The 25,790-nt window shown below is 40.2% G+C and overlaps 1 protein-coding gene and 1 long non-coding RNA gene across 11 annotated transcripts in view; one reads left to right on the top strand and one right to left on the bottom strand.

The window, feature by feature from the left end:
* Positions 1–25,790, bottom strand: part of tshz1 (teashirt zinc finger homeobox 1) — a 324,830-nt gene that overhangs the window by 14,920 nt on the left and 284,120 nt on the right. For 8 of the 10 annotated variants that reach the window (XM_048202353.1, XM_048202349.1, XM_048202351.1 and 5 more), the window contains one exon: positions 19,534–20,049. In XM_048202353.1, coding sequence (XP_048058310.1) covers positions 19,534–19,573 — 40 coding nt within the window. In that variant the 5' untranslated portion in view covers positions 19,574–20,049. Of the gene's footprint in view, positions 1–19,533; positions 20,050–21,702; positions 21,841–25,790 lie in introns of those variants that run through there. The other 2 variants (XM_048202357.1, XM_048202359.1) reach the window with 2 other exon arrangements.
* Positions 21,848–25,152, top strand: LOC125275435. Its single transcript, XR_007186449.1, has 2 exons — positions 21,848–23,855; positions 24,509–25,152. It is a non-coding gene; the product is annotated as an uncharacterized LOC125275435 (long non-coding RNA).

Genomic DNA, 25,790 nt, shown 5'->3' with positions numbered 1-25,790 from the left:
CTGATAACCTGTGGTTCGCATGAACTAAAGTGAAGGGCTATGCTAGCAGTTAGACCAGAGAAGAATGAATATAACAGGCCTGATTTCCAGGGGTTCTGCTTGATCCTGGTGTCTGAGGGGGGAGAAGAAAAATCCTGCATGTGCATTGCAATCAATAATGACTTCAATAAGTGATTTTCCAACCATCCATGCAGCTGTCTCTAATAATCTCCTCAGCTGTAAAATAAACACAAATATTTCATATTGTTTGTTTACCCTCAATCTCCTGCTGCTTGATCCTGCATTGCAGTGTTTTTTTCTGTGTCTATATATTTCTTGCTTTCTCTGTGTCTTTTTTTAACCAATCCAGGTTTGGTCGTAGCGGTTGGCGGGCCGTCGTGCCGTCAGGCGCAGTCAATAAATCACCTTTTGCCGTTGTCATAGAGGAGCAGCCCAGCCGTGAGACAATGGCCATTATATCCTAAGCACTGCAGTCTCGTCCCCATCTGGCCCTTTATGGGGGAAACCACTCTTTCGGTTGAGAAAAGAAAAAAGAAAGGAAAAAAAAAAACCGCTTACGTTTGGTCATGCAGGTTCAAAAGCTTCACTAATCCAGAGCTAAACCTGACGGTTTGGAGTCCACACACGCCGCCCGTATATTGCGCCTCCCCTACGCCGTGCCCTCGCCGAGAAACAGATAACACGCCATCCACCCTGGTGCTCAGAGACACAACAATGTCAGAACAGACAGAGAACCCCCATGCGGAGGGAGCTATGAAGGAAACGGAGAGCGAGAGAAAGAGTGAAAACGAGGATGAAGGAAAGAATTGTGTTTTTTTTGTCTCTTTAAATCCCAGAGCACAGTCTCTCCACTAGGCCATCACCTGAGCCGAGTACCTGACAGAAAACTCACCAGCCCAAACACACACACACACACACAGCAGCTGCTCCCATTGCCTAGCAACTACCAGTTGATAGATGATCCTAAATATGGATAATTACCATAAATCAGGCTGCTCTGAAAGAGAAAAGATGAAAAACAGTAGAGCCTGCAGTACGAACGCTGTGCGACCCTCATCAACACGCTGCTATCTTCCTCGGCTCTTCCTTCATACTCTTCCTCCCTCATTCCTCTCAGACCGCCAAGAGCTTTGCCTCTAAAAGACAACTTTACCCCTAGAAGGCCTCAGACGTCAATATGAGCATCTAAAACACAAACTTTACGTTGGAGCTGTGGCTAAGTGGTTTGCAACACACTGAGCCTTGGTTCTTATGTCAGTTATTTGAATTCGAACCTTACTTGTGATGTTTTTCAACCCTGCTACCCTTTTATTTATAAAAGTAGCAAAAAGAGAGCGAGAGAGAGAGAAAAAATCAAATTTAGCAGGAATGCAATACACGTGTTTGTGGCTGTTGTGCTATTTATCATGAGCTAAAGACTTCCTGTCAAATCTGTGACTGAAATGCAGCTGTTTGGTGAGAGGTGGGTTGTTTGTAATCTAATCTGGAGTGAATCAGAGGAAAAACAGCCATGAAGCAAGGCTCCGTTCAGCACCTGGGAGTGCGGCGAGGAGAGCGTCCAGCAATCGCTCAGTGTGATAAGTTCCTAACTCTGAGGAGTAAAATATGACTGCAGCAAAGTACAAACAAGGTTTGATAGCAGATCATAGATTAAGGTCTAAACCATAACAAAAGTGATTGCGATGAGAGCACTTTGTCGAAAAAGTTTCTTGAAAGAGGACACTTCTGATGAATGGCCGTAATCAACATGCGACTACAGAAAATAATTCACGTAAAAAAAAAAAATAAAAAAAAAATTCTACAGGCTGAATCCTGGGAAGCAGGACAAAGAAAACAGCGAATGAGAGGAGGGAAATGAAGATGGTCAGCAGAAAGAAAGAAAGAAAGTAAGAAAGAGAGTAAGAAAAAGAAAGAATGGCAAGACGTCACACAGAGGGACAAGAAAAAGTGAGAAGGACAAAAAGCACCTCCTCTCTCAGGCCGTGACCTCACCAGTTCAGTCTAGCTGAGTCTGGTTGCACAATTACCCATCAATCAAATGTGCCAGTGCCGTCATCCCACCTCTCAGCTAACGCACACATACATTCCCAGAGCCTGACCCTTCCCTGACCGGGAAACCCTGCACATGCGAGAGACAAATATGGGCACCAGCCATTCGGCGGAGGTCCCCGGACGCCCACGCTGTATATACATACAGCGAAATGACAGAGATCCTGTAGGATACAAGCAAATATGGACAGTCGTCAATGTTCATTGGAGAGCCCCTTCACACATATACACCCTGGAACATTGACTTTCAACATCCTGTAATGCTATAGGAGTACAGAATTAAAAACATTATTCCTGATTTCCTGTTTTATATGATCGGTGATGGAAGCCCCTGAGGGTCAGCTCACTGTAAACTTTAGCAGCTCTCTGAAGACCAGACTGTTACTACTAGATATCAGGTTGCGCTCCAAAGAGCATCTCTACGCTGGGGAAAAAAAGGGGACCAGAGTCATAAATAATCCTCCATACCGTCCCATAAAACAGACGGCTCTGCTCTTCTCTCTACCGTCTACCCTTCGCTCCCTAAACGAAAAAAAAAAAGAAAAAAAAAAAGTGTCTGATGTCATCCATATTCACTTGCTTGTTCGATTCATGCCTGCTCAGAGAGGAGCTTGTTGGTGTTGCGTTTGCCCTTGGTCTACTCGGGGCAACTGTTGGCTCTCACGTCAATGACATCAGTGAGGTAGGCGGGGGAAGAAAAAAAAAAAAAAGAAAAGAAAAGAAAAAAAAAAAAATGGAGCCGGAGGCAATATCACAGTATTTGTTGTGCCAAAATGCGAACTACAAAAATATTATTTTAAATGAATAGAAAATAGTTAATTGTAATAATAGCTCGACTGGCAGAGAGCAATGACAAGATCACTGGCTTTGATTACCAGGGAACAAACACTATTAAAATGTTTATCTTTAATTCACGGTAAATCACTTTAAAAATAATAAATATAAGATTAAATAATAAAATTAGAAAGAAAATATACTAAATTAAATAATTTAGTAAAATCAAAAATGTCAAACTTCCAATGACAAAAACAAACAGTGATAAACTCCTAAACTACTAAAATACAAAAAATAAATAAAATCTAAAATGAAAAATAAAACAAAATAAACGACAAGAACCATAGCTAGAGATTGGACAGAAAACAATGGTTTGAAAGGATTAGGAACAAAATTTGAACCCGCATCACCCACACGAGCACCATGGCTCAATGTATCGGAGCACATGTGCCATCCGCTGCAACTGCTCTATGTTGTTCACATTTCACAATAAGGAAGTTGTGTGTCTTATAGAACATCCCACCTTCCTAAAGAGAGATGAAAGATAACTAGATAAAAGCAGCAAGGAAAACATGTTGCTGTATCTAACAATAAACCTCACCTCAGCTTGGACACATTGAGAGACTGAAGCTGAGGGATGGAAAATGATAAATTTGTTGGTTGGTGTCCCGAACACTCTTCTCTGACCCTGGGCCCAGCCACACAAAGAGCTGGAGACTCTTTCTTTCTTTCCAGAAGCTTCTGTGACGGGCGTGAAAGTGGGCTGAGAAAAGAGCGGAGTGTATGGAGGGTCCTGAGAGGAGCACTAAATCACGCAGAGGCCCACATCACACACAATCAATAACAACACATCAGAGAGAGAGAGAGAGAGAGAGAGAGAGAGAGAGAGAGAATGAGAGAGAGAGAGAGAGAGAGAGAGAGAATGAGAGAGAGAGAGAGAGAGAGAGAGAGAGAGAGAGAGAGAGAGAGAAAAAAAAAAAAAAAAAGTGCAAAAAGCTCATCCCTCAACACAACATGATATTCCCAGGCAGAACCGAAAGCATAGCAAAACTCGCTAAACCTTCTAGAAACAAACGACCTCTCCTTCCGCTCACACACACACACAATTAAACTTTCACAGCCTTCCAATTGCCCTCTAACAATACGCCGCCCCCCCCCATCTCCTCTCTCTTGTTCTTCCCCTGCACCTAAATAATATTCACCATGATAAATGATGCCATAACTCCGATATCCACAATCAATCTGGCCTTTAAAGACACATCCATCTTGTGTAATGTTGATGGGGGACTCAGTCAAACGGAGAGACGTGACTGCTTTGCTGACCTGAGAATGGTGGTGGGGGAGGGGGGGAACAGCGGCCCCACTGACTGATGCCTGTCAGCTCACATCTGGCTGCAAAAATAAATTAGGCTTATGAAGACAAATGAAAAGGCCTGCCACGCCACCGCGACGGAGGGAGGGAGGGAGAGAGAGAGATGGAGGGAGGGAGGGGAACGTGAGGAGTAGTGGAGGGGAGAGAGAAAAGAGAATTTGGGAAAGGAAGAGCAGCAACCTGCTGAGAGAGAGAATTCCTCCTAAAGGGAAGATGACGTCGTACGGCACCATGTACAAATGCAGATTTTTATTCATTTAATCTTGTTCTTTTCCATCTTTTATTCATAGTTTTCATATCCTGAGGAAAAGAGCTTACAAACGACCTGCGAATAAAGTATCTGAACAAACTAATTAGTTCTAACTAATTCGTACTTGGAATGAAGATTCATACTCTGGACAGATGGGGAGGAGGAGGGGGGAATGGAATCGGCCATATTCGCTTTCGCACGTCTTAATGTATAATGTAAAAAATTTGCACACTAAACAAAAGATTCACATTCAAATCAAAAGACTCATACTCAAATATGGGGTATTCGGAGTATGAATCTTTTGCTCATTGCACAGATCATTTGCTCAGAACAGAAAATTCATACTGAGGACAAGCCAGATACAACTTTGCATCATCCACACAGCTCAAGCAACAAGTTTCAAAAAGTAAAATTTTCACTCTCAGAGCAGAAAAAAGAAAAACTGGTACTTCGATTATGAATCTTTTGCTTAGCGCACAATTTTTGTTATCCAAGCAAATTATTTGTGCTTCGAGGAAAAGATTCATGCTCTGAGCAAAAGATTCTTTTTAGGTCTTTTCACACTTGAAATAGTTAACCCTGGGTCATTCTAAACCCCGGGTAAATGGAATCCTGGGTTATCTTGCTTCATGTTTCACACTGCTCATAATTTACCAGGTTAACAATTAATCCTGGGTATTCATAAGCTGACGTTTCACACTGTACATTCCTGAACCCTGGGTTAATGTTCTTACTTGCATATTTGCTGTGTCAGTGTCACTGATTGGATAAACGCAGCACACGACCTGTTTACATAGGCTAGCTCCAGCATTGCGCATCCTCGTAATGCCGACTGTACAAGTTTATAGCGAATGGACATTTCGGACTATAAAGGTTAATATAGAATAAAACGGTCTCTTCTCTCAAACTGTCACGTTTTCTGTCAGCATTTGACATTTTTCCTCTCAGACATGGAATATGAGTATGTGATTGGTTGTCTGTTGCTAAATATCTAGCTGTAACATTCTAACAGCACATCGTTTCACACTGTACAAGTTTAGCACCACAATGCAGGATTTTCATGCAATGCGGGAGGTTTGCTCCAGAGCAGGGTTTCATAACCCTGGGTAAAAAAGGCAGTGCTAACCCTGCATCTAAATTACAAACGTTCCTTTAGCCAGGGTTAAAAGTGGTGTTTAAAATGACGATAACCTGGGGTTAAGCGCAGTGTGAAAAGCCCTATTGGGAGCGAGCCAGATTCGACTTGAAGATTCACGCTTGAAACAGAAGACTGGTACTAGGAGTACAAATCTTTTCTTTAGAGCACAAATCTTGCTCAGAGCAAAAGATTCGTACTGAGCATCACCCACATTAGCAACATGGCTCAATGTATTAAAAGATTCACACTCAAGAGGAGAAGACTGGAACCTTGAGTGCAAACTTTTGTTCAGAGTTCGAATCATCTGTCCAGAGCAGAAGACTTTGCATCACCTACATAATCTCCATTTGCCAACTGCCGTTACTCCACTTTGTTGTTTTATTGATCTTTACATGTAACAAGGATGCTATGCGTCTAATTCAGAGCATATGATCAAAAAGATTCATGCTCAAAACAAAGATCTGTACGAAGACTCATACTTCATAGACGGGATCTTTCCTTTGACGTTCTCTCTGGGTGGGGAATGCGAAGATTCCCATGACGGTCTCTGCGTCATTAAATGTTTACAGCGCGAGGATCATTACACACCACATATTCAGAGCTCATTTAAGGGGTCGAAGGTCGGCCGCGCAGCGCTGGAACCCGGAGCTCAGAGTCTGTGGAATTCATCTATTCCCGCCCCTCAGAGTGAGAGACAGAAAGCACATTTTGAGTGATGGGTGAATGTGCCCTGTAGAGTAGTACACAGCGGTGTGAACTATATTTGACCCCTCTCCTTCCTGCTTTCTCTCTCTCCTTCTCAGCTGGTGCAAGTAGACTTAAGAATGAAGTTTGCTCGAATTGATGAATGGATTCCAGCAGAGAAACGCTCGCGCGATATAGGATATCTAAGATCTTCAGCTTCATTACGCCGGGTTTAATCACTTCAAATACACACGATTCCGTAATTAACACAGGAATTATGCAGCTGAAAAGTTACTACTGCAAAACAGCTTTTGGGAAGGAGAATAATACACAGTAAAAACTTTGAAAGAGAGCAAGAGAGAGAACAGGAAAAAGAACAGCAAGTTGGTGTGTAGATGACAGAAATATTACAGACCCATTTTTTGGCAACAGGCGAGCGGCGAAAAGGTGGGAGGGAATTGTGTGTGTGAGAGAGTGAAAGAACGAGAGAGATGGATTATGTGTGTGTGTGAGTGTGTGTTGTGGATAAGGGGGAATGAACTCTCCCAGGCTTTGTCATATGAGTTTTCCCAAGCTCTGGCCCCTTTGATAAATGACACATGTCATTCTGTCAGAGTGTGACAGTCCAGCTGGGAGGGCCTCTGATGTATGGCCGCACTGCAAAAGGAAATCAAGCTTTTCTGGCATGGACGCAGACCATGCCCTTTATATAAGGTCCCTGCTTTCCTACACGGCGTTTTTTTCTTCTCCCATTCTTTTTTCTTCATTTTTTTGAAAGTGAAAGGAGAGCCTTTTATGAGCAAGGACATAGAGCTGAATTTGTAGATTGATTTAAGGTTTGCGGTGGGGGAATAACAAACCCAGGTCAGATGGATTATGGGTAAAAGGCTTTAATTCCACAGCTCTGGGGTTTCTCTTTACCTGAGAGGAAACAAACAGACACAATATCGCTACTAGTACTACTACTAAGAAACAACCGAACTGTACTTGGAGAACGACACGCGTGATAAAAACATCAACTGGAAATGTGTCTATTCCAGTCTTCGTTGACAAAAACCAAACATCAGAGGAAGTACTAGAGAAATACTCAAATCAGCTTCATTGTCTTTACAGCTGTGACCTAAATTTAGTGTGAGAAAAGAGGATACTGTGTGGAAAGGAAGAGAGAGAGAGAGAGAGAGAGAGAGAGAGAGAGAGAGAGAGAGAGAGGGAGGGAGGGATAGAGGTTTCATTTTGTATTTTGTTAGTTGACAGTTTGCAGGAAAAGCTCAAGGATGGACGTAGGCGAACCACACAAAAAAAAAATCGTTGCGCAGACTAATGTTTTTGCAAGGCCAAAATTAACACTGATTTGAGAGGAAATTGGGATTTTAAATTATTTTAAACATGGTAAAAATTGTTATACTCTTATTGGTGGCTGAACGCATAAACAAATTAGACAATATCCAATAAGCACACACAAGGGGCGGGGCTTATGTAGAACTTTAAATTCTGCTGAAATACAATCACGAACAACAAAACATACAAGAGGCGAATGCTTTACACGTCTTCATCTACAATCCTGAACTTTACACAGCCAGTAGGTTACAATCAACAGACACCTTAAAAAGACGAAGGAAAAGCTTCTGACATATTTTAGTGACAGGAACAGACAGACACTTTTCAGCTCTTACACCACAATAACAGAACCGAGGCAATAAATCTGCCACCGGGCTCAAAAAACACCTCACGCGCACACACGCCGTGAGACTGACACTAGACAAACAGGCAGTGAGACAAAAAACAGAACAGCGGCGATGAAGTTGTGGAGAAATCGGCACCTGGACAACAGTTTAGGGGAAAACATACACACAGACACACGCCGTCAAACGGACCCTCGAGGGCGTGGTAGCGCTTTCCTGACCACCTGGGGGCCGTGAACTGTGGATGACCCCACGTTTGATTTGTGAAGGGTTAAAAGAAGGAGGGAATGGGAGAATGGTGTGGCTAAATGAGAGGAGAGTATCATTAACCAATGAGTGATGGGTTTTAGACAGTGCTGGCCCCTCCTCCCTCCATCCTCCCTGCACTGTCTGTCCCACAACATTGTCCTAACATTCAGCCTGAGAGCTGCTATCATTTAAACATCAAAACGCCGCCATTTTGAATGCAAATGGATGGAAACAATCGCACTCAACCTGCAAAGTAGCTCTAGTTCCTCACCGTCTGGTAGTTAAAACCAACTAGGTACAAGGTACAGTGATTTTATGGTGGAATATAAAGGGAAACTTGAACATTCGCTTATTTGTCTATATAGTGTCAAAAACAAAAGTCCATGTCCATTCACCATCAATTTGAGAAACAAAGAAGAAAAAATAAGTAATTCGGAAATCATCATGGATATGACATTCAACCACTGATGTATGACTGCTGATACAGCAATGACAATTCAGCAACTTGGCCTGTCCTAATGATTAAAAGTGAAAAATGAACAAAGAGGTTAGACAATAATAACAGAGGGCAATTACTTACACTACTATTCAAAAGTTTAATACTTTTCAGCAAGGATGCATTAAATTGATAATGTTACAGTAAAGATTTCTATTTCACATAAATGCTGTTCTTTTGAACTATCTAGTCATCAAAAAAATCCTGAAAAAAATATGCTGTTTGATATTTTTCAGGATGTTTTTGATGAATAGTAGTGAACTTTTGAACAGTAGTGTAAATCTCGGATGCTTTTCAGTCATTTTTAACCGAAAAAATTGTATGTTTTTTTAATATTTTTTTTTATAATGTTCAGAATGGAACAAACCTTGTTAAAGGTTTTGGCACTTCCTATATGAACACACACACACACACACACACAAAAATATGGACATGATTTGAAAAGTTTAAATGATCCTGAAAAAAAAAATAGCCACTTCTATTGTTGGCGGTCAAAGTAGATCGCATTAGAAATGAATTTGAGAAAAATTTAATCTAGTGGAAACATTTGGTACTGCGCCCAAACAAAATCTTACTGAAAGCTCATTTTTTAAATATCAACCTCAAATTTTGAACTTGTTTAGATTTATGGCTTTCATTTTCTCACAGTTAGAGTAAAACATGTTTTGGAAAATATATATTTCATATAAAATTCAAAAATAGTATTTCTGTGCATTTTTCATAAACTTTTTACTTTTATTTTACTTTTTACTTTTTTATTTTGTTAAATATTTTTTTTAGTTTCACTTGAACTTTTTCACTTCAGAAACAATCTGCTGGGTGTCTTTAAAGAGACCAAACTTAAGTTTGTGCTCCAAAGGCATTGATTTACAACAGTTTAAGCTGGAAATTTCGTTTTCAGGTCTATGCTCAAAAAGTGGGTAATAACAGGTAATAATAAACGGATCATAACTATTCCATAAATATAATTTAGCACCATAAAATCCCCTAAAAATACAAAATATTAAATAAAAACATTATCGAACTAAAATATATTACATTAATTTCATTGAAATAAAAAAGGTCATTTTTGACCGCCACACAAGCAGCACCAGAGGGTTAAAGGTACAGAAGAAAAAACATGACATCAAAATTATGAACAATTTTTCAGTGCATATAATTCCAAAGAAGAAATGCCTGAAACCTTCGAAAAAATCATAAAGGGAACATCAGGGGGAAATGCTAAAAAACCTTAAAAATATATATATACCCCCTTAAAAAAAGTGTGTCTTCACTCCCAGACAAAACTAGACCTAATAGGAGCTGCTGCAGTTTTCAAGAGCACATACTTTGTGCAGCAGCTAGATATCTCCCCCCGTGTGCAGTATTGATGGACGATACTTGAAACAGAGGTATATTTACATGAAAGAAACGACACCTCAGTATTTATGACACGTCCTTGCCGAGGCTCGTCACACGGCGGCTGCTCTGACGGCTCTAAGTAGGGCTGGATTGCGCTGCCATAACCAATTTAACATGGAGACGGTGCGCTAGTGAAGAGGAGCTACACACACACACACACACACACACACGTGCACATACAAAAACACGCCGACACACACATATGTCAACACTCCGTTTCAGCAGAACACAGAAACTTGTTTCTTGTCGGTCAATGAAAAAAAATTCCCTGGCAAGTCATTACCAAATATGATTGACACATCATAATGTTTTGGTTTAGAACCAGTTTAGGCCTGAGACACTGAATTTGTGAGTCGACATGTCACGACTTTCAATCTATAGTAAGATCTAGAACGTCTATTGTTGATTTAAATCTTCCCGAGATAGTCTGTCTTGCTTTTATAAAGCTCAGATCTGTTAATGGAAGAGCAAATGTTTGCGTTCCTCATTTTGAGTCACCTGACTTTTCTTCTTTACAGCACATCTGTTCATCTCAAGTTCCCAAGCTCACAGACTTTAGGGGCTGAGCAGAACAAGTCAATGATCAATGATGCGTCCCTCGGTTAAAGTTCCACCAACCGTATGGCTTTCAGTCAGCTGGACAAGGTTAATAGTTGATCCTCATATGTGTCGCAGCCTCTGCGTGTGTATGTGTGCACACGCTGAAGTCTAACTGGGAAGCATATGGCTTTTTTAAAGAAAGCGGTGGCCAGTAGAGAAGAGGGCAAAAACAGAAATGGGAGGGGAGATGGGGGCAGATTTGAAGGGGACACCCCCCACTGGTTTCTCAGACAGAAGATTCAGAGCAAAGCTTAGCACTATGATTGACACTGTCTGGGCGAGTCGGTCTCCAAACAAGCTTTAGGCTTCTCAGAATATGTGGCATTTGTGATTGTGTCCAAATCACTATAAATACCTATAAAGTTAAGTCTGGGAGACTAGTCACAACATGTTCGCCCGTCTATTAAAGTATATAAAGGGGGATTCAAATACAGTTCACATCTCTCAAGGCTTCTGTGCATGAATGAAATGAAAACCAGACATTATTTTTGTCGCATTAGTTATTTTGAAACTGATATCAACTCTGCATGTATTTATCACAGATCCTGAAATATAAATGCCAGTGACTCATACTTTAGGAGATGATTCTAAGACAAGATGAAAATATAAATCAAAGATTGGAAATGATATACAGTAGTGACAGAGGGATCTGTCCTGCCTGTTGTCCATCTAAAAAAGAATCTGTGCCGTTTCGCTATATACATCCCCTAGATGCCTTATCAGCACCATAAAACTGGGGACAAAAAAGGGAAAAATGATATTCATTACTTTCTAGTGTCCTATCAGTTAAATAAAACTTCTCCACACAGGAAAAAATACAGCCACTTGGAGGACCTACCAGCTATTGTCTATGTGTGCAGACAGGCTTTTATCAATGAAGCTAATAAAAGTGACCCTCGGCAGGAGATGAGGGTGACACGCGGCTCTTTACCTAGCTTTAGGGGTGATGGACTGCAAATGTGGTCTTAAACACAGCACGAAAAACGACCAATGAAAGTGTCAGGGTAAAAACACAGAAAATCAAGGCATTTTGTGCGACCGTTCGAAGACGCCTCGTAAAAAAGGGGAGCCGAGTCTTTATGAGAGCGATCCGGAGCAGTGCATTATGGGGCTCAATGAGAGTGTCAACACAAGCTGGAGGCTTATCTTTATCCACTCATTGTGTGTCCAGTGGCTTAGCACTCATAGAGGAGAATCGTAACGCCTCTGATCAAGAGTGGAGGGAGAGGGATCTCCATTCTTACATCGGCACATCAGGGGAACCCAGGGATTAGGTTCTCTTTTTAGTTCCTGTAGGGCAAAGGTCGCACTCGAGCAAACACAAATCCCATTCTCTAGCATAAAGAACATAATCCACCACTATGTATAAGAGAGAGAACGATTTTAGAGACTTCGGAGTTTGTCGTACTCACCTCGACCTAGCACATATGCACGCTTTGTTTTCACAGGTGACACGATAACCCAATTACCTTACGGCTTGTGAAAGTACAGCATTTTACAGGAATAGTTCACCCAAAAATAAATAATCTGACATAAATAAATACTCTTACTCAGCTAAGCTGTGAAAAAGCAGAGGTTTTGAAGACTGTGCTGATCAGTCTTTTCCAATAAATTACAGAAAAGCTTACAAGTTTTTAAAAAGATGCAAAATCAAGCACCTTGTGACTTGAAGCTTGGGGCCAATAAGATTTTTTTTTAAATGTTTTTGAAAGAATCTTATGCTCATCAGGGCTGCATTTATTTGATCAAAATACAGTAAAAATCAGTAATATTGTAAGATATCATTACAATTTAAAATGTCTTTTACTTTTGTATATTTTAAAATGCAGTATATTCATGTGATGACAAAGTCATCGGCCATTACTCCAGTCTTCAGTGTCATGCTTCAGAAATTTGCTGATTTGGTACTCAAGAAACATTTCTTATTGTTATCGGTGTTGAAAAGGTTGTGGCTGCAGAATATTTTTGTGGAAAATGTGACACTATCAAAGTAAAATGCTGTTACTTAAGATAGCATCCTAAGTAACGGCATTTATTTCGAAATATAAATATTTAGTAACAATATAAACACAAGTATATGTAATTTCTGATCAATTTAATGTGTCTTTGCTTAATAAAAGTATTAATTTCTTAGAAAAAAAAAAAAAAATGCACTGACCCCAAACTTTTGATCAGAGGTACATCAATTATAAGCTTGAAAGCTTCAGTTCCTGTTCATTGTAACTATGGAAAAAGAGCATTAACAAAAAACAATTTTCATTTCAGGTTGTACAGAAAACAAAAGTTTGGAATGACCCAAGGGTGAGTAAATGATGACGGAATGTTAAATTTTGGGTGAATTAACTCTTTAATAACTAATCAATCAAAAAAAAAATCAGAACAACAAATCAGATCTCGAAATGCCACACTTGTTGCAAAGGCATGAAGACACCTACAAAGCTCTTGACGATGGCTTTAAAGATGAAAGTGGAGTATTAAATAACCGCAGGCATGAAAATAAATGTAGCGGTTCGGTGCTCCTTCACACAGACATTACCCAGAAGCCCCCTATCTGGTCAGCCATAACTCTCGGTAACCAGGAGCACCTTCTACAGCAAAGGGCCATTCATTTAGCTGAAACAGACCACGACACCTCACTAATACTCTTGCCTTTTACAAGCCCCTCTCTCACACACATACTCAAACCCTATCAGCGTTCATCCAGGGCCGGCCTGAAATGGGGCTGTATTTCAACCCCCACAGAGGTGTTGTACATGTTTGTGTGTGTGGGTGCATGTGGGGCCTAAGAGGGGCCTGTCTCTGTAACGGCCACGAGTGATGGAAGGCCCAACAGGGCCACTAAGACTGTGCACTAAGATTGTTCTAGACCTCGGGGCCTCGGAGGAAACATATATCCACCTGGCAACAGGGCAGCATGCTATGAATGCGTGTGTGAGAGTGTGTGTGTTCACGTGTGCGGGCAGATCTAATCAAGGGCTAATAACAGCACAGAAGAAGTCGTTGGCCCTCGTAAATCAATGTGCAAAATAATTGCTAATACACTGGTTATCGATTAGCGTTGGGGCGACTCATTTTTGGAGGCTATGGCTACGAACTAACAAAGTGACAAGGGTAAAGTGTTATTTCTCTGCTGCGCAGACAGCTGGGCTGCGCAGAGGACTGAGGCAGGCAGTAATTCTTAATTGACACCTGTCAGGATAATGACTGCAGTCCCAGCTGCTGCGGGAGAATTTCTCCCCACTCCTGTTCATCTGTCAGCTCTAATACCTTTCTGAGCACCACTCCTTTCTTCTATCGCTCGCTCCCTTCTTTTTTATTTTTTCACTTCTTTTTTTCCCCCCACTTTCTGCATTTTTGAATATCACATTTTACCCACTAAACCCTCGGTTTCCTGTTCACAGTCTTCTTCCCATAGCCCTTTCTTGACTAACCGAGTTAAAAGCGTAAGTTCTTTACATATAAAATTACATCCGTGTTTCATGCGAGTTAAATATAAGTAATCTATTAAAACATTGGGTCTCATTCAACAAGCGTCCATGAAATCTGTGTACAAACATTTTCACGACCAAATGATGATTCACCAATAACTTTTGTACTAAAATGAATTCCAAAAAAAAAAAATGAAACAAACCACAAAATTAGACAAGGTTAGAATGAGGTTAAGAACAAAGTGATGCGCGTACGTATGTACTGTATATTTGGCAGAATTTTTTTGTGAGAATTTCTCCGGTGCGTACAAATAAAATAATGCACGCAATTATTAATGAATGAGAGCCAGTGCTTTGTTTGAGCATCCCGTCTAGCCCAAACAAGTGTGAGTTTGGGGGCGGGACTACCGTTTTTCTGACCAATGATGGATGAGGGGAAGTGTTTTGTAAACTTGTTTGAAAACGATCAATATTTTTTGAAATATTGTTTATTGCAGACGTTATTGGACCTTAAATACAGCATACAACTTTGGTTTATATATAAAAAAAAAAAAAAAAAAAAAAAAAAAAAGCAAAGGGACCTGCAAACAACAAAAAAAAGCGTTTTCTCTCTTTCATCTGTCTTTAGCTGGTCTTTTGTCTTCATGCAGGCAGGATATTTTGAGTTGAGAATACAGTGGTCGATGGGAGGAGGAACAGCGAGTCCCAGGACGTGACTTCCCTAAGTTTGAGGGGGCTTCATGGGTGTTTACTTAACATCATCAAAGAGCTTCCTTTCGTTTCATGCTCGTCTGTCAAAATTAATGTTACTAAATATGAACATATGACCGCAAGGCTTAAACCTTAGAACGCTTGGCCGTCCTTAATAAAATGATGTCAACCATTGAAATATGACGTTAACTAAGCTATCTATAAAAATATGCAACTAATCAGACAATGTCACAAACAGCATCATCCTGTTGAGACGCCACACGCTCCTCAGATCCTACAACACAAACATCAAAGCTCAATCTCCTGCTGGCCCGTTATAAACATCGGCACGGATCTGTTGGCCGAGCCGTTTGTGTTTTATCTGATGAGGATGTATAAGGCGCTCCATGAGGAAAACGGCATACTGGGATGAGAAAACTCCGCCGAGCCTCTAAAAACACCCCATCCTTCCTGTGAGCCAGGGAAAAAAAAAGCAAGGGAAAGCAGCAACAGATGAGTGCAGGGCAGGACAGAGAGAAGGCAGACGTGGGCTCCCCTGGGTACACGTTGACCTCCGTGTACTCCTCAAGCTTGGAGACTCCCGTTGCTGGGTCATGACTTGAGCTTTTCTCTCTTTTGTCTTTCTTCCCCCTCCCTCTCATCTTTCTGACTCACTGTGGACTAAATTAGCTGAGAAATGAAACATGGGGGATCAAAACAGACAGGACGAGAAAGAAAGAGAGCGAGAAAGAAAGAGTAAGAAAAAACACAGCTGGCCCTTTTGATAGTTTTGAGTTCCCATAATGCTACAGTACCTCTAATCCAAACCTCCTCTGGTGACACGCTAGCTTTTTGTGGTCCTCTGTGTGCTCGTTTTTCAGCAACTATCAGCAGACGCACAAACACACGTCTGGAAGTATTCTTAATTTTAGACTTTACGAAACTTGCGGAAACCAGATAACTCCCAAATGTGTCTAAGCTCATTAAAACCGCAGAGCGGTGTTTACCGCAGACTGTGTACCATCACACTTGGCTCATGCAAAGTCCCAACATATTTTCATTTTGATCCACTCTTCCCATAAAACCTGTCATCGATCTTCATTAATCAAACTCAACCTCCACGATCTCGGACAAGGGGAACGGCAAGCTCGGGACTCAGAATAACTGGATACGCTTTGATTTCCTATAGGCCACTGGCTTGATCCCCAAATGCAAATTAAACTATTAGTTGTAAGTGGTGGGTCCCAACATGAATATTGACTAAATGGGTCAATGTCACCTGTTAATGACATGAGAGCGGATGAGTCTACCCTCCAGCGAAGCCAACACAAGGTGAGCCCAGATGTCACGCTGCATTCTCGCATCTTTCAGGAAGATTTATTTTCTTTGCTAGCTCGAAAACAGGCATTAAAGAAAGAGACACAGATAGAACATGACGTCTAAGCGTCCCCTTATAGATTTATTTCTATAATTTGCGTCGTACGTGCAAAACAAATGGTGGCAGTCAACTCCTATCTTTTAATACAAAGACATCACAAATTGAGAAATGATAATCCAGTATATTTCACATTTCTCACCAGATATGAGAATGAATATGAAGAGCTGTTTAACAGACTACAACAAAACCTTCACATCTCTAATGCAACATAATAAATCTTTGTTAGAGAATAAAAGGTATTAACCTCATACTCGTGCTGCAAAAACACATATAAATCACAGCACTGCACATAATATAATCTGTAAATGCAGCTTGATTTGTATGTAACGCTGCACTGAGAGACTTAAGCAAAGCGAGCCGCTCAACAGCACTCAAATTCTGACAGTATTTTCAGATTTCGAGAGCGTGGTGGTGCGATTATTGTCAGCAGGAGCACGGTGTGTCGGTACACTCAGAGCTCGAACGGTAGTGCAACCAATGACACAGAACAGTGGTACGTCCATCAACACGGAGACGGAGCGATGGCGTGTTTGCAGAGCACCAGGCCCGATTGGCTAACGCAGGGGCGTTCTGATTGGCTGCCTCAAATGCTTTCTGGGCCCAGCGGTGCGGTTAAGAGCCTGGATTACTGAGGTCATTAGGCAGCATTGCCACGGTGACGTGATTAGTCAGGTAGCAAAGTCCATTTGTCACCTGCACCAGAAAATTGAGTTAATTCAGCACTACAGGCTAAAGGGACTGTATAATATCAACTTGATTACATCAAGGCAGCTGCAGACCTGACACTTCGCTGAATTTGTCAGCTTTAATCGTTAGAGCCTGTCACAAATCCATCAGGAGCTCAGATAATTAGGGTTCCTCCCTAATGAAGCCAGCAGAGGAACCTTTACCTTTATGTCGGATAATTAAGAAGCCTCTGGTGCTGAGGACAGAATGCGTTTTAATGACTCCCTGTGCTGGTTCCTCCCTGCTCGCATTTTATTTTTCTCCTTTCGAGCGTGTTTGTGTGCGCTTGTGTTTTTTTTTTTTTATTCAATCTGAATATGGTCTCAAACGTGAATCTAAATGGAATACAATTTAATAGCCACGCTTACATTTAGAAAAGAGACAGTTATCGAAGATGTAAAGTTAAAATGAAGGAAAAGTAAATGCAGCAAAAATATCGAAAACCACCTCAGGGCACTCAGTGTTTACGCCCCGGCTATCCAGAGGACGGAGTTGCGTGGAATGGATGCAAACCGAGCGTGTCTCTATCTGCGTGGGAGGTTGTGAAAACACAAAACCAAATGAAACCTGGAGCAGCGGAGAGATACCGCATTCATCGCCGAGTCCTCCCCTGGCTCCTCTCCTCTCTGCTAGAGCTCAAACTCACAGACACAGTCTGTGCTCTACGTGGGAGGCCCGTGTCTGTTTCAGAGAAAAGCCAGCAAATAAATACAAATGACTGCAGCAGCCCAACACAGAGAGGGCCACTCCGATCCCACTGCACCAAAACGACCTGAGCCCACAGCCGACGCATGTAAATCACTCAGAGCAAACAATGGCAATGATAGCAAGCAAATCGAGGCAAACTCATCCGTTAAAAGAGGTGGAGCATAACAGAGAAGTGGTGCTTTTAGTGCACAGCGCAAAATTTTAAAAATAATCAGACGGCTCGAATAATTTAGAAGAAGTTTTAGTAAAAACAAATCACCTTGTCACGCTAAGCAGCTTTTCTTTTTATTCCCTCAATCAATAATTCCTAACATTTTTATTTTGATGGAAAGGGGAAAAGTGTCAGGCTCTGGGAAAAACGGAAACAATGTGCCTGCCAACTTTTGAATGACCATTAAAGCAAATGATGAACATGCCTGTCAGAATAGAGAAAATTAAATCAATATTCAGCTGAGGTGGAGGGGGCTGATGGCTTGTTTTTGTGGAGGAGCTGCCAGGTCAGATTACCAGGCGCCATCTCACCTCTGTGAGCTTTCGAACTCCCCACGTCAGTCTCGCCATACAGCCAGGGAGATGAAATAATCCCTTAAAAATACCCTTTCCCTACACTGAGCAGAAAGGTAAACGTAAAAACCAAATGAAACGAAAGAAACGTCAACTACGTATCGCACTTGTTAGCCCTTATAAAGTCGACCTCGGTTACAGCAGTGTTTCTGGTATGTCGGCTGTTCCCTCATCAGTCAAATATCAGGGCCTAATTCTGCAGATCAGTAACTCTGCTGATGCTTGAACTTGAAAGAGAGCCTTCATTCAGAAGAGAATGGACCTGTTAGTCACAGAGATTAAATGGGGGGGGGGGAGAGAGAGAAAAAAACGAAAGAAAAAAAAAAAAAAAGGAGAGAGAACGCCAATAGGACAAAGTGGAACTCCCTTAGTATAATACAACAAAATGGTTTTAAATATAATGGCTAGTTTGTGTTTAATCACCCCCCCAAAAAAATCCAACAGCGTTCATCGCAAATCAGAGATCCGCTCTCTTGATCTTCATAGAAGATTTGTTAAAAACAGAAATCAGCTCTGTCTTGTAACATCAAAGAGCACAGGTACATTTCACATGAATAAATTGAGCTAAGAGGAAAACAGATCTCAGTACCGAGGCCTTGCTCAGTGACATCTATCAGGGAAGAAATGTTCTCTCTGCTACATTTTGTGCTCTCGACACGCCCCAGCAATCCCTTATCCCCTTTTCTCTCCCTCTCTTTGAATGACGAAAAAAAAAGTAGTGTATAACCCTGCCGAAAACTTCTTTCCTTTCTCTATTTTCCCGCACGACGGGGGCAAAAGTTGTCCTTTGAGTGGCTGCGGCCGCACGGCGCATGCGTGTTTCCATGGTGAATGATTTACTGATGTTTATCAGGAATGAATAGATCAAAGGAGGCCACATGACAGGCGATCAATCAAGCATCAAATCAAGGATGGCAATCCGCATCTAAATAGACGAACTGGAGCACTTTAAACTACATTTTCACTCGACTACATAGGCCACGGTGGAGTGTGAAGTTTTCATTTTGGCACAATTTAAAAAAAACTCAACCTTTTTTTTTTTTTTAATTAAATCTAATGCATTCTGCTTAATCAATACATGTATTATGATGAAATTACTTTGTTTTTGGTATTCTTTAAAAGTTAATAAGACAAACAGAAAACAAATTAAAAAGTCAAAAATTGCAGTCAATATTTGGATTAAGCGCTAAACCCACATAATAATTAAGTGTGATTGATTTTATGGTTTTTTTTTTAACCTACGTACTAATATATTAGTAAACAAAACATGCATGCACCGCTTACCTGAAGATCGCCTCGGCGCTTGCTGCTTTCTCCGCGGCATGCTGTCGTCCCACCCTCCACTTGACTTCTCATACAGAATCAAAATGCCAGTGACGGGGGACAAGAATTAATTTCAAAAATGTAATACAAAGCATGTATTAACACGTTCCTCTTCTCTTCGGAATCTGTTTTTTTTATTCCACCTCTTTAAAAAGTCACTTTGATGCTGCCGATGCAAAGTCTAAGAGGGGTCAATAGGTCTTGAGAGGTTGTAGATATTTTTACAGACTAAAATGTCTGTAAATAAAAAATGAAGGTGTATCTGGCAGAGACGTTTAATAATTATAAGTCATAGCATGATTGCCAAGAGCTCAAGATATATCTCCCGTCCATGTCTAACGGCGCACAAACAGAAAAAAAAACCGCTTCCTTAGGTTTTCCTTAGATTATGGCAATAGTTTGTAGCAAAACGGAAGAAACTTCCAGTTATGGAGAGCCCGTCCAACTGTATTTCCGTCCTCTCGCTCGGTGGAAAGCCTAAAACCGGGACAAAACCAAGGGAAAAGACAGGCAGACAGGAGACAGTTAATGTCAGTCACAAATGGGGCTTGAGCTCAGTGCGCATTTTCAACGGACTAAATTCCCCACGCGCGCAGTGGAGAGTCTCTGCTCGTGCTCCTCCCGATATTCACCAAACACACTGTCCGTCCATGCTCAGGGAAACATGTGGACAGTTGATTCGGGCGAGCGTGACGCGTTTACTACAGAGCGATATATAAACAAAAAACACACTCTCTCGCAGCGAACGTAAACTAATTACTCTTTTAAAAAAACAAAAACTCCAGGGAGCGAAACGGCGTTCTTGGTCTCGCGGCTCTTCGCTGAAATATGTATCGCGCGTTCAGGATGCGTGAGCGGTTCAGACAGTCTCAACTGATAGACAGACACATCGAGTTGCCTTTCCTGCCTCTCTCTCTTTACTCCACCCCTCCGGAGCGTCACTCTGACAGTGAAAACCCACCTGTCAATCTTTTTAATTGTTCTGTTTTTTCCCTCCCCACAAAACAGGATCGTTTGAAAGACAACGAACTGCCTTTTTGGAGAAGACATCACTTGTTTGTATATTGTCCATTCAAACTAATATACACAGTATACGGTTTTATATAAAACTAAATAGTGCTATTTAAAATTAAACTATGATTTTGTACTCGTGAAAAATAAGTTTCACGTCACGCGCAAACATTCAAACGCATAAAGGAGGGGTGTCCGCTGTAAACATGTCATTTTATATTGTCTGATATTTTAGAACAGTTTTTCATGCACATAAAGACATTTCTTTGATCCTTTCACTGTCTTTTATTCTTTTTGCCAGTTTTGTTTATCTGTCTCGTTCACGTTTGCCGCGGCGAACAACACAACACGAACTACTCCAGGCGTTCATGCGCTAAAAGCAAATTATTTGCGACCTTTTTCCATCCCCGAAAAAAAGGACAGTTGGAAGTTACAGATTGATTCGTTACACCTTACTAGGAAGTGAACACTTTGCACGGGAAGGGGAGGGACTCCTGGAACAAGTTGAGTATGACCGTAACAAGCCTCTCTACAACGCTTACACATTACTTATTCATCAATTGCAAAACATCCACAAATTAAATAACGAGTCCGCGGTGTTAGACATTTCGGATCCTATTAGGTTAAGAAGCGTAATAAATCCACATCATATCTGCTCTTCAGTACTTTGTTGACACGGTGTACCTGGCACCCCCCAAAAATCACACTTAAATCTCAACTTTGTTTTTGTCTTTAAACCAGCGTTGACGCAATGTCCACTCTTTCTGTAAGTTGGCGAGTGGGTGGGTGTGTTTTTAAATCGCTCGGAAGGGGAACGCCAGAAACCCGAGTGAATTTTTTGAGGTGGCCTTGGCTCGCTCCGGTCGCCTGATGTTTTCTAACGGATTTTAAGGTTCTTCGACGCGCGGTGGTTCGGCACGCGGGGATTCTGCTGTGATTTCAGCGGATAATTCAGCCTGTGGACCGACGCGAGAGGTTCGCCTTGCATACCGCATCCCGGTGAGTGTACACATTTGTTAGTATAGTGTAAATGTATGAATAAGCCAGGCTAGGATATTATACATCACCACCACCGAAGCGTTGATATCTCTGTACGCGACGTTTAAATCATGTTCTTACCTTTGACGGTGCTGCGCATCCTTGAGCTATTGCCAGTTGCAATCTAACTGATCGTTTATGCTGTACGCCTGTCGGTAGGGGCTAATAATGTGGAAATATGTCCAAGTTCCGCCCCAACATCTGTCCATCTATCCATCCTCGCGACTACCTCGATCAGCCTGTCGCTGTTGATGGCTCTTACGTCACCAATCTCCCATCAGAAACTCATCGGGCTCAAAGAAGCCAAGATTTCTCCCGCTGTAGGGCAGGAGTATATCGCTGGGCAAAAATGCTACGGTTTTCCGAGATTATTGCGTGTTAACAACAGTTATATCTCTGTCTCCGTGCAAGGCGACGGTACAATGATTATTAGCTTGTCATATTCAAATAAACATGCGTTAGAAAGAGATTTCTGCGTATTTTCGAACAGTTGACCTCTTTTCAACTTTTATAAAACTGGTTTTATAAAAGTAATATTTATTCCTATTGATTTATCTGATTCTTATTATTACTGCCGTGAAAATCACATTCATGTCCTAGCTCTCATTTTAACTGTTCTTCCACTTTTCTTTAACAGTTTCTTCGACTGAGATTCACTTGCATTCACCGCAATGCTTTTGCTGTTTTGTCGTGGTATTTATATCATTGTGCATTATTAGCTAAGATACTTACAAATCAGTGATTTTTTTAATTTTCTTTCTTTTTTGTTTGTAGCAGTACTTGCGGCATTGTCCTCCAGAATTATTAATGTTTGCTATTCAGCATAGTGATGAAGTTCCCTTCAAAGTGTTGTTAGTGTGCACTTAAAAGGGATTTAACGCTTTATATTACGGTGCCTGTGCTAAACATATATTAATATACGTGATTATATAAGTGTCTATATTAATATAAGTGATTACAAGCAACAAAAATAACAATGTGTATTTACAAGTTAATAAAGGCGCAACTAAATCCACTAAATAATTAGTACATATTAGATATATGTTGTTCATAGGTATCAGTAATTTCACTGTAACATTAACACTGTAATGTAAAGTGTAAACAAAAAATATAATCTAGCAGAAAAAAATATCCATGCTGATCATGCTGGGTTTCTCCAAACCCAGACTAGAGTGTGTCTTGGCATGGTGAATTACCCAGCTGTGCTCATTCTATGCTAATGAACTGAAATAATTTTAGATGAATAGATATACAAACAGTTACAGTGTTTTCAATTGATGTGTTAGAGAAATGCATCTTACCCAGTGAAAAATAAGTAAAACTATTTATTTACGCACTTTGTATTTTATTAACGTGCCAGAACACATCATTGGCAAGGCAAATTTTGGTAGTAAACATTAGTTAGTGTTGACAGGTCGGCGTATGCTTGTGTGTATGGGTGTGTGTTTTATGCATGTTATTGTGCGTTTTAGGAATAGTTATTTATATTTAATGTATAAATGTTTGTGTGTACCTATCATCCTATTCAGTGTAGGACATCTTATTCTTTCGTAAAAGGCCATGCTTGAAGGTATGCCACGCAAGCACGAGCGTAAAGCTCAAGATGCAATGCCAACGCACTTTGAACGGTTCGTGTGGAGTCTGAACTGTGCCATTTTCAGTCCTGGTTAAAGCTCTTTCAATAGAAGAAATGTTCATGTTTGCCTTTCCTACTCAAGTTCAGTGGTTCTCTTATTAAATAAATGACTGAAGATGATTGGAAAATATGAGCTGTGTAAAAAATATAATAATAGTGTCCTTGAATGTATGTCCTCACCCACTACATGCAGTGATAAGAAAAATATATTTACATTTTTAGTTTATTAACTTAATGTATTTTAAGAGAGCAGCATCAGACTGAGTGATTATAGATTTTATGCCTTTTATGGTGTTTTAAACTGATTCTCTATCACTGCTTTTATGTGTTGATACTTTATAGTAACTGAAGCAAATGGATTTGGTTCATCTCTCTTATATGTTATGAAAAATAACCTCAGATTTATCCGCATTTTTAGTCTAATCTGCTATTTACTGTAGTTGTTACGATAGCCCTATTTGCATTAAAATGCCTGGACATGCTATAATGCACATTATATGTTGTAGAAATTCCTCATGTCTCAATATTACGCTGTCTGCTTAAGGGATCGCAGACGGATGGTACAAGACTGGAACTGAAAAACCGAGGGAGATTCGAGGTGATGGTCTTTGAAGTAGTTTTTTTATATGTAGCATGTCACATCACATCAACAAATTATGATCCAAATTGCCCGCGCGCTACACGAGGCGGGATGCCGTCATATGTGTCCGCAGATATGTATGGTGAGATCTGAAGGTTTATAAACAAAAACATAGCTAGCTGTCACTGATGTATTTTTGAGTAGATGAACTCTATAGACAGTTACATTGACAATGTTTTTCTTTTTTTAACAACAAAAAAAGGTATGTTTTCTTATTTAAAAAAGACTTGATCATACAGTTGTCATGTGTGTTGGAAAAACACATACTAGTTCTGAACTATGGGTTTTAACGGTGATGTAAATAGTCTGTGGAGCAACATAAGAGAACACTTACAAGCAATCATACCTAGAAATCCTAAAAATTCAACGTACTAACACGTTATGCAAATATGTGTGTCAAGTGATCTTTTTTTAATAATCATGCATTTCACCAAATCAGCAGGCAAGATCAATACCAATTACAGGATACAGCATTATTTTTCAGCAGCATATCTTCCCCATGGGGTTACAGAAATAGCTTTGTTTTGTGAATCTTGCGAGAAAGTACCCTAACCTCGCATGTGACTCAGATGTATTGATTATGCTTCCAAAATGTTGTTCTTGTCTTGTAGGTGATGTTGCCGTTCTTCAAAAAGGACAATCTTGCAATCCACAGGTCAGAGGTCAGCAACACTCGCATTTAGAATAAATGAATGTTTCTGTCCATTTTTTTAAATAATTAAATTTTTTTGTAAAACTGTACACTGTTTACAATTGCACATGAAGCCATCCAGCGATGATCGCTTGGGTATTAACGTCAGTACTGCTAAAAATAATAACTCTGCACTTAAACACGGCAACTTAAATAGTGGTAATAATACTCCAGAACGGCTCTGTGGCGTAACCTTACGTCTGTGATCATGATCACAGCCATTTTACATGCCAACACCACTGCAATTATGTTTATTAAAACTAATGTTGCTACATCTCTACAATCACCTTTATGTTTTGAAATATATACAGTATTACAATTACAGTTCTGGATCGTTGGAACAGCCAACGATTCTTATGCTTTTGTGGTACTGCTAATTATTATTTATTTTTTACATTTTAATATATTACGCCAGTACATATATGTGTGTTTTTCACTGTTTAAGTAATAACTGTTTATTAAGCTAATTCTTATTCTATTGTTTGAAATAAAATAGAAACAATTTGCTGATTCATTTATTTGCTGTTCTTATATAATCATGCAAATAAAGGACAATGGACAAAGTTATGGTGTCTTTTGTTATCATTTGAAATTATATAAAATGTTTTTGAAATTATTAATTGGATGATGGAAGTAACAGTAAAAAAAAAAAAGTGAGTGAGCAAGTTTTATATTACTCAAGTCAGAAATCTATTTTATCACAATTATTCCTTCATAGGGATTTTTTCTTTTGTCATAAAAGCAGGAGACACTTCTCACACTGAAGAGATTTTTGATAAAACTATTTTATACAATATAAAAACTTCCCAGCTTCAATCAACGACTGGGTCAAATGAATTTTGTACAGTCATTGACAGGCGAAAGCTAAGAATATATAATACAAAAATAATAAAGAGAAGGCTTTTACTGGGAAGAATATCTTGAAACCCATCAGATAAGGCAGGGTAATTAAAATGTCACCTTTCTCTGGAGGAAGGAAGCCCATCACACAGCTTTACGTAACTCATTACTTTTGTACTTTCAACTAAATGCTGATCACAAAACTTATTTGACTTGAGAATCTGACATGAGGTGGAATCCCTTTTTTTTATTTTATCCCCTTCAAATAATAGAGTAACGGTTGTTTTATTGCATGATTGTTAATTCATTACAAATAATGACTTGCAACACACAAGATGTGATTTCGAGAAATGTTTTTTTGT

Source organism: Megalobrama amblycephala, linkage group LG9 (genome assembly GCF_018812025.1).
Source record: "Megalobrama amblycephala isolate DHTTF-2021 linkage group LG9, ASM1881202v1, whole genome shotgun sequence".
Taxonomy (NCBI): domain Eukaryota; kingdom Metazoa; phylum Chordata; class Actinopteri; order Cypriniformes; family Xenocyprididae; genus Megalobrama; species Megalobrama amblycephala.
The sequence above is the reverse complement of the archived record's forward strand: the minus strand, read 5'-3'. Positions and strand labels throughout refer to the sequence as shown.